The sequence below is a fragment of the Genypterus blacodes genome, unplaced genomic scaffold (assembly GCF_046128005.1).
Source record: "Genypterus blacodes isolate CSIRO-AG114 ecotype Tasmania unplaced genomic scaffold, CSIRO-AGI_Gbla_v1 ptg000003l_1, whole genome shotgun sequence".
NCBI lineage: Eukaryota > Metazoa > Chordata > Actinopteri > Ophidiiformes > Ophidiidae > Genypterus > Genypterus blacodes.
The window spans coordinates 3,991,274-4,001,572 of NW_027466817.1; the positions used below are offsets into that span (position 1 = coordinate 3,991,274).

The 10,299-nt window shown below is 40.2% G+C and overlaps 1 protein-coding gene across 1 annotated transcript; it reads left to right on the plus strand.

The window, feature by feature from the left end:
• Positions 1-4,049: 4,049 nt before the first annotated feature.
• Positions 4,050-9,045, plus strand: mmp20b (matrix metallopeptidase 20b (enamelysin)). Its single transcript, XM_076144780.1, has 10 exons — positions 4,050-4,190; positions 4,813-5,051; positions 5,285-5,433; positions 5,743-5,868; positions 5,962-6,120; positions 6,210-6,378; positions 6,619-6,752; positions 7,242-7,398; positions 8,334-8,437; positions 8,945-9,045. The coding sequence occupies exons 1-10, from the start codon at positions 4,050-4,052 to the stop codon at positions 9,043-9,045; spliced, it is 1,479 nt and encodes a 492-aa protein (XP_076000895.1).
• Positions 9,046-10,299: the final 1,254 nt, after the last annotated feature.

A 10,299-nucleotide genomic window follows, 5' to 3' on the forward strand; every position in this document is an offset into this window, starting at 1 on the left:
AGAATGACAGAACTAGAAAATGTGAACAAAGAGACAAAGGTGAACTCACTACTAAGTGCACTCTGGGAGTTGTAGTGTCAGTTGTGTGCACACTATATACTGGCGGCCATAAGACACTATCTTGCATCAGAAACAGGTGATTAATCTACATTTTTGAACATTCATCAAAACATGTCCGTTCCTTCCCTTCCCGTGCTCATTTGGGTCTCCGCTGTGAGTGTTGATTAAAAATCCTTTCCAGCTTGGTACAACTGCACAGGTGACAGTGAATGTTTTCTCTGCCTGAAAGTAGGAAAATGCCTGAGGGAAAAACTGGAGATGCTTGAATACGTTTTAATCCGGAATTTTCAACAGAAAAATGCTGCATTATTACAAAAATATGAACCATATGAACATCAATAATGTCCTGAATATTCAGAAGATTCACATTTCAGCAAAAAACAAACAAACATATGAATACCCCGAATCTGATTAATGTTTGTCGGCATTTTGCTATTTGTTTTCTTTGCCAGAGAGACGCTGGCGCCACATGGTGGTCAAAGTTATCTTACCTTCTACTTCCCTCCTGTTAATCCCACATTCGATTGAACTCATCAGATAAGACGAGTTTCGTTTTCAAAATCTGTTGTTAATTAAGATTTGGAAGTCAGGACGATTGTCTGTGATTTTGCAATGATCAATATAATCGATTGAGGTAGGTTGCCAACCTGCTTATGATGCTAAGATTGTAGTGTTAACTATAGTAGATGAATAAGTTTCTGATCATTTTCACTGACTTGTAATTGCTGTGATCGAATGAAGTCCAGGTGAGTCTATACTGTATATTCCAGCTTTAACACTCATCCACATCCTCCATTATAGCAGGTGGGAGTAAATGTTCCCCCCAAAGCCCCAAAGCTCTAACATCACCTCCAAATGGCCCCAAACATTCTCTGTTTTTCAGCTGTTCCCTATTAATATACATTCATATTTCCTTCAGGTCCTTCAAACTTCTTCATACTTTCAGGTACAGAAACCATTCAAACATTTTCCTGGCACTTCTTGAGAATTTATTTATCTATTTATTAGGGAATATATTTGTAATGTGTTCCGTTTTGTGTAGTATGTTTGGAAAATGTGTTTACAGGTAAACTATCTGATAAATTCACATTAAAATGCAAGGGTCAGCCAGCTACTATATGTTAAACTTGTGAGCTTTCTGTTTCCATCAAGATATCAAAGCTCTTGCTGGACAACATATCAACAAAACAAGCCTATCTGAATATTCTGGAATATTTTGACTCCCTAAAGACAAGATTTACCGGCATTACACATTGGTCATTTAAACCATAAACAAATATTGTCCATTCCCTCATTCCAAGGGCACCAACCATCCCAATTTGGAACAAACAGAGAAAACTTCTTACGTGGTCAACGCTGATCATTGTCCCATAATGATGCCATCTAACAGAACTTCAGGCGCTGAATATTAATGCACCACAAGAGGGCAGCATGGCAGCATGTCAGAGGGAGAAGCAGTTCTAATACTCTTTGCATCTGGATGTAACTGGGGAGCCACAAAACACAACAAACAACTTAAATATAAAGCAATCAAAAGCAGCAGCAGCACTACTAACTACCTATTTCTGTCCGAGTTGATACTGAACAGTATCAGTTTGACTATGTTAGGATGTTGCTGCATTGTAGACTTGTACACAAAAACAGTACACACACACACATGGCTATGGGCCCTTGCAGGTCTCCTATCATAAATGTGCTTTGCAACCTCAGCAGAAGTGCAAATAAAAGCAAATAGAGCACAAAATGTTTTTAAATGTCAGACATTTTCCAAACTCATAGGTTCTGTCTGGCCTGATTTAACCCGACAAAGAGGAGAGCTGTATATAAAACAGAATTTAAGCGTTTTGTGGACCCAAAGAAATTCCTGCATTCCACAAGGCTGCAATATATGCAAACCAGAAATATCAACTTCACCCAAAAATGAATAACCGCATACATTAACATGGTGAAGTGTTTCGTCAGTCGGGCTGACAAGTTCACCGAATAAGAATATTTGTGAGAGGCAAAGACAAAAGGGCACTTTGAGTTCATTCTAGTGAACTCGAGTTCACTAGCAGAGATTAACATAGACAGTATGTGTTTAATATTAAAAAAAACATCTCATCAGGCAACAACAGATTGTCACTGTAATGACTAAAGATGACCTGTGTGTCAGTGAAAGTGTGTTAGAATTGCTGGAGTAAAGATTTTAGAAGAGAAATATCATATAATTTTGTAAATAATACATAATTCATTGCATGAAGTGTTATATTTATATCAGTCAAAGATATGCACTTGACCTTCTGTTATTAAAAGCATCTTTCAGGTGTTTGCCATCAGCGATTCTACTGTATTAAATGTAGGTATCTCCTCTAAAACATGACTCATTTTATAACAAATTGCCTTTGATTATTGGTGTTTAGATTAATATGTTCAATTGAAACATTACAGTAACAATAGCTCAAAGTGCAAAAGCTGCTTGTTTCTTGTTGTGTCGTCAATAGATTTAGTGTAAAACAAGAGTATTTCTTCAATGATAAATGAAGCCTGTGTTCCCAGTACCTGAACAGAGAATTGAAACATATACATTACATTACATTACAATCATTTGGCAGACGCTTTTATCCAAAGCGACTAACATTACATTACCACCCTTTGCAGAGGGGGGAGCACTTGAGGATTCAGTGCCTTGCTCAGGGGGCACCTCGGCAGGGGCTCGAACCGGCAACTCTCCGGTTCCCAAGCGGAAGCACTACCCACTGAGCCACTGCCTCACTGAATCTAATTCATTCATGATGACCATTTAACCCTTTAACATATGGAGTCAGACCAATTAGGTTGTCAAACTGTGAATGACACACATTTCTCTTGGACTCCAGAGTGGCATCCCCTCCGCTTTCCCCGTGTCCTTACGTCTCTGGCATTTCAGGACCTTAAAGTGCATGATTGGGGTGAGGCAACAATGATTCTGCTGGCTTAATTACAGTGGTGGTCAGGCTGGTCGCTCCTAGCTTGTAACCTCACATCTCTAAACTACACTGTCAGTCATCAATGCTGCTTAAATTGACTTCATTACTTTGTCTGTACTCAGACCATAAAACCAGAACGACAGAAATTCTCAGAATCCCCAGGCGAGCGAGCACGGTCTCTCATGGAGGAGTCGGCTCACGTTGCCTCAGTAAAGGAATGCGCTCGGGCCCGTTAAGCTCCACAACGCCCAATCAGAGGTAATTGCAGCCTGAATTCTCTGTGGCGCCGCCCTTGCCACTATAGGCGTTCTGGCTGGCGGCCATTTTTTTTCTCTCTCGAAGGTCTCAGATCCATCCCTGCAATTTGACTTCCCCCCTTTCTCATTGAAAAGACAAGTTTGTTTGCGAAAATAGGACAGGAACGGGCTTCGATTGGGTTATTTTGGGAGAGCTTTCAGAATGCGTGGGACTAACCAGCTTCATTGTTTAGCATCAGTCTCTTGAGTTTATCGGAAATGATTCATTCAAATACCACAGCTGATTGGTTTTTGGTGGAAATGTCAACATGTTTCCGCTGACCACCATCGCAGTAACAGCTGTGTGTTGTGTCACGCTGCAGGTAGTTTCAACACTTATTCAGGATTATCTGCAGCTTGTTGCTGAAAACGGCAGGATTATTCACACCACAACATCCTTGGTGATGAAAACACAGAGGAAAGGATTGATTTCAGTCACAAAATTTGGAAGGAAACTTAAGTAAAGGGCTGAAACTGAAACCACATACTGAATATTTTACCCATTTAGGTGGCCATTGGAGCAAACACATCACGTGACATAAAATGACAAACTCTTTCCCTTTTTGCCATCCTTGGTTCTCTGCAAACCCCTCCCTAATTCCACAGCACTGTCTGAGGCTTCTCTTGGCTTCGACATGGCATGAGTCACAAAAAGCATTTAAAAGGCTTTCTCATTAACCAGAACTTCCATCTTCCACGTGTTTTAACTGGGCCACTACAATTCATGTAGTGTCACGTCTGTGAAATGCATGTCATGTTGCTGTCCTGCTGCTGTGTCCTGGTGTCCTTGCTCTTGCCCGGTCCATGTTTCACAGCGCCCACATTTATGCCGGACGTAGAGAGATCTCCATCCACAGAACCACAGGTTGACTTGATGCTGGCCACAGTAAGTGCATAATTGCATGATCTTCGTTACAAATATTTAAGATTGGACTACGTGTGACTTGTAGAATGCCAAAGCACGGCAGTCTGAAACATCTACTGATGGTGAAGAAAGAGCCGGGGACTCTGCTTTCATTCTCTCCTGTGTGGGATAAACGTGGAGAACATCTTTTTTTAATTTTATGTTATTTGTGTGTGTGTGTGTGTGTGTGTGGGTGGGTGGGTGGTGGGGGGGGGGGGGAAGAATTATATTTCATTCTTTTCCACATTCTTTGTTTTCTCTCTCCATGTCTTAATCCTTTCTCTTATTGTTTCCATTGTATCTTGTTTTGTTTTTTTTTGCGATAAAGGTTGTTTGAAAATGTGGTGTGTATGAGAGTTGCATGTCAGTGACACATGCCAAGTCTGAGTGCAGGTTATGATAATGAAAAAGATTGTTGTTGTGCTTTATATGTGAAGATATGCAGATCCATGGAGATATCATGGAATCATTTATCAACTGTGATTTAACAGCATGATAATAATACACAATAACTACAGTAATACATCTACTTTAACCCCTGGTGCTAAGGACGGACTGTATCAGTAACTGGCTCCTCACTGCAGTGTGATGTTAAATCTACTAGGACTACCTTCAGCTCTACTACAACCTGAAAGAAGAACCTTTTGGACGCAGGAAGCGCAGCTGGCCCTCGTTCACCTCCAAGGTCAAAGACATGCAGATATTCTTTGGGCTCAATGCAACAGGAGAGCTGGACTCAGGCACCCTGGAGGTGATGAAGAGTCCTCGCTGTGGCGTTCCAGATGTGGAGGAATACCGCCACACACAGGGCTCACGATGGAATAAGAACGTGCTCACCTACAGGTACCTTCTGTTTCTTCTGCTGAGATACAAAACACAAAAGATTTGTCTTATTTCTGTTTTTATCATGGTGAGCCTCAAATCATACAGTGAGCTGAAGCTGGTTTTCAAATAAAATGTTCTTTAAAGCTGCGGAAAATGCTATAAATCTTCGTTTTTGTCATAAACAATTGAAAGACATGTACATTTCTCACAAATGTAATCAGCTGTGTTGTACCTGCTTGTGACTGTTGCAGCATTGGTAGGTACACTAGAGATCTCCCTCGCAGCACCGTGGACTCTCTGATTGAGTCAGCGCTCAGTGTTTGGGCCAGAGCCAGCAGCCTGAGCTTTGTCAAGTCACACACACGAACTGCTGACATCATGGTGGAGTTTGTGACCTATGGTGGGTTTTCCTTATTTTAGCAAACATGAGCCATAGACAGAAGGAACATTCTGAAGTAATATGAGTAATGATCATTTGAACTTAAACCTTTCATTCGACTCTTCAGTGCGTGTATCCTAAAAATCGTGTTACAACACTCAAAGAAATAACAAAAACACTCACATTACAGCAATTTAACTTCCAACCAACAGCAATTGAACTGGGCAGACTCATTCCTTGAGGTAAACAGAGGCTTGTAATTTAACTTTTGGCATGAAAGAAAATGGTTTTCTCTGTGGTTTCTATTTCATGTTTTGTCTGGGTTATAAGAACATGGTGACTTGTTTCCATTTGATGGACCCAGAGGCACATTGGCTCATGCTTTTGGCCCAGGAGAAGGCCTTGGAGGTGATACACACTTTGATGATGCTGAGCACTGGACAGCAGGACAAACAGGTGCATACTTCTACTTAACAAAACACATGGAGGGGGGAAGAGGAACAGCCAAGCTTCCACATATTTAGATGCATCCTCTTTATGTAATTGCAGGTTTCAATCTGTACGTGGTAGCGGCACATGAATTTGGCCACGCTTTGGGCCTGAAGCACTCCAGAAACCCAGAGTCATTGATGTACCCAACGTACCGCCCTTTGCATACAGGCAACCTACTGTCCAGAGAAGATATAGCAAATATCAACGCACTTTACAGTAAATTATTGATATTATTGTACTTTACTCAAAGATTCTATTGGAGTCTATTGAATGTAAAAGCTGATGTGTCTGTTGTTGTGTGTTAGGTCCAGTCAGGAGGAATCCACATTATGGCTGGTACGGCTGGGGCTCTCACTATCACCCCTGGTGGTCAGGGTTGCTATACCCTCAACTCCTGCAGGACAAATGTTCTCCGGACGTGACCTTTGATGCAGTGTCTACTGTTGGGGATGCCACCTTCTTTTTTAGGGGAAAGTAAGTATCTTGAACTCAAAAACACACTTCTGTTCATTAGACTTTGAAGTTTCTAATTTTGTCCTCCTGAGAGTAAAGAGCCATTGCCCATCTCTTCTTCCCTGAATTCTATGTGAGCAGGGAAGAATTTATCAACACAAAGCTTCTTTAAATTTGCAAACATTGTATGTGTGTGTGTGTGTGTGTGTGTGTATGTGTGTGTGTGTGTGTCTTTTGACCTAATGTTCATTTCCATCCAAGGTATCTCTGGATTAAACATAATGAGCAATACGACATCAAAGAAGGTCCCATCACCAACTTTATGCCCAAGATTGAAACCAACATTGATGCTGCTTTCTGGGTACCACGCAAATCCACCGCTTACCTTATTCATGGTAACTACTTTCAGTGCTGTATAAGTATTAGAACTGCTATGACTACTAATTGTACAAGCCACCGTCAGTGTAACAGAGCTATTTCATACAGCAATTGATATGCCACTGCACATGTGGCAGTTTGCAATGTGTTAATTGTGACAATGCTGCAGTACAACCGAGTAAATGAAATATAATATCTATTAAGTAGTGGTATTTAAATGTGGTCGGCTTGCTGACTGGCGTGACTGAAACCACTAACGGTAGATTGCAGTAATTCCCATTAAGTAAAGCACCACACATTTCATGGATCTCAGTAATATACATGATTAAATCGAATGCAAGGGTCAATAAACAATTAAAAAAGGCCATATAACAACAACATCCACAATGGAAAAGAGAGAAAAGCATCCAGTATTTACAGAAGATTAATTCTGTAACGATATAACATTTCTGAATTACTGGCTGTTTATCTATTTGTCTTCTTCTTTTATTACTGTGCTTTGACAGAATCAATGTTCTGGACAGTGAAAGGCTCCCTGGTGAAAGGAAAGCCCAGACCACTCAGCAACCTTGGCTTCCCAGCGTGGGTCCAGGATGTTGATGCAGCAGTGCACATAGTAAAAACTGGACGGACTCTCTTCTTTATCCACGATATTTACTGGAGGTAAGATCCCATGTAAACAATATACATCCCTTCACTTATTTGAGCCCTATCTGCTGTAAAGTCGCACTGTGATGTCAGTGTATCACTAAGGCCACTTTAATGAAGGTGTGAAACTTTCCAATAGTTGTAGGATAGCAGTTTTAGTATCTAATAGTCCAAAGCATTTGAAGTGATACATTTTGGAATAAGCCATGAGTCGAACTTGGTTAATTGAGCATGACCCTTAACACATTAAATAAGCCTCCAAAAGCTACTCTATATGAAGTAACGGCATATCAACAGAAATCTACAAACAATGGCCATGACCTACTTTGAATATCTTAAAATGTTTTGAAAACTCGCTGGAGGATCCGATGAGATACATCTTAAGAGGGCAGATTGCAGCTTCCAGTTCTCTTCATATTGTTTTGCCCTATTATTATTATAATTATTTCTTTATATGTATGCACTTTCACAGCTGCTTTACTGATTCTAATCTCATGTTTACTGTGCCGGCTGTGTATCCTGGTGGGAATCTTCAGAGCCAAGAAACAAGTTCTGTTGTTGATGTGCAGTTGGAGTGATGCCAACAATATGCATGAATAACATATGCTGTTTAAAATATCTGATTTGATTTGATCACTGAACTGAAGACAGCAATGGGAACTAAATAATACATATTGATTCTATTCATTTCAATGATAGTGTGCATTATATGGTACAAATGTACCGTGTTATAGCTGAAAGTGTAACTCAGACATCTCAGACACAGACACATGTGAAAACTTTGGGAAATATGAAGCCATTCAGCCGTTTCAGAGAGTTGATCCAGATCTGATGAAAGAGAGAGAGCTGCGGGCGAACAAATGTTTTCTCTGGGTTTAGACGGATGATGCAATGATTATGAGCAATTTCTCGTCTGCTGATATGCATCATTTGAATCTTATTTCTTTCAGTTACAATGAAAACAGAAGAATTATGGATTTTGGTTACCCAAAATACATCAGTGAGGATTTTCCTGGACTCAACACAACAATAAATGCAGCTATTCATAAAGAAGGTAGGCTCGGGTTCTTTGTTTTAAAGCGTCAATAACAAACTTTACACACACACACCGACAGAAATGAGAGCTGGCAGACTGGGAGATGTCCCAGTTAAGGGCCGTAATCGTGTCTATATTCAGAAGGTATCACACTTCTGTCTGTACTTTGGGGGGCTTTTGCAAGGCACGTTGTTATTACTGGCATGTGGAATGTTAATTTAGACACATGCAACATCAGCTGAGCGTAGTGAAGTTGCACAGATGTGTGATTCACCTCAGCAATTTCAACTGTATATTATTTCCCCACTCACGTTATTCATATTATATACTGGAATTTCGGCTGGAAGAACTCCACTGAAAGAATGTATTTGAGTTTAGATACATCCTCATCACCATCATCATCATCATGCTCAGTAGCCCACCCCCAACAACAAGAGCAAGACACATTTAAGTGCTAGTCAGCGCTACACAAGGAAGGTAAAATACTGTTTACCTCTTGACGATGTGTGATTTTTGTCACCTTAGGTTTCATCTACTTCTTTGTTGGAACAGGAGTCTACAAATACGACTACAATCAAAAACGCATTGTTGGAGTCGAGCGAGCAAATACCTGGCTTGGATGTTGAAAGGCTATAATTAAAATAAACACGAAAAGATAGCAACATTTCCTCACAACCTTCGCTATCTTGTCCTGTGAAGGAAAATCAACACTGTGCTTTTTGAGTTTTATTCATCAGAAAAAATCTGCATCTTGTTTGATGAAAAATAAAGAATTACAAGAATCACAAAGAAGGGTTTTTCATATTTACACCAATATAAAATGCTTCCAGCATTGCAGATCAGCATCTGTGGTTTATTTAGTTTAAATCCTTTGATACAAACTTTGCAAATTTATCATCACTGTGGTGGAGACTGATAAGTAAATATGATGCCAGAATATAAATGATGTTTACCACCCTACTGCTTACATGTTTTGACTTGAGTAGATGATGATATTGTACTTTTTAGTTTAGTCCATAACTTTTGTTCCAATTATGGGAAGTTAAATCGTCAGTGAAACATGTATGTTTATATATGCATGTAAATATAACTTTTTTCTACCAGTTTTGCCCTGTAAAACACACCACACCCACATACACGCCCACCCACCCACCCACACACACACACACACACACACAAACACTCACACACACACACACACACACACACAAACACACACACACACACACACACACACACACACACACACACACACACACACACACACACACACACACACACACACACACACACACACACACTTGGTGATACCACCTCTCTCAGCCAGACATAGTATGTAGACATTCCATGGGATGATTTTCAACCACAAAACCTCCAGAAGCCTGGTAGACCTGCACTAACGACAGGATTGAGAGCTTCTGGGCCATGTGATTGCCCAATAACCTCATGAATACTCCCATATTAAAAAAAATGCGAAGCCACATGGAAATGTTCATTCAGAAGATGGAGCTGCTCTGCCTCTGGTGCCCTGTGTTGCTTTTGCTGATGTTTGTGGAAATCTTATGGACTCTCCCCTTGAATCAGGATCAGCAGAGGCCTGAGGATGTGGAGCTGGCTGAGGTTTGTGAATGACAACTAAGAAATGTTCATATTAGAATGTTATTATAATGTTTTACACATTTATGAGTAAATGATGTCATGACTGTGCAGACTGTGTAGATAGATTTGTGTAGATTTGATTAGTTCAAAAGTGGATGCTACAGAATACTGTATGTACAGTATATCCCAATTATATCCTTATATATCTACAATTCAAATTTACAAATGTTTATATCAGGTTGACAACGTTGGAGCCATTACATTTTTCCTTGAGGCAAATC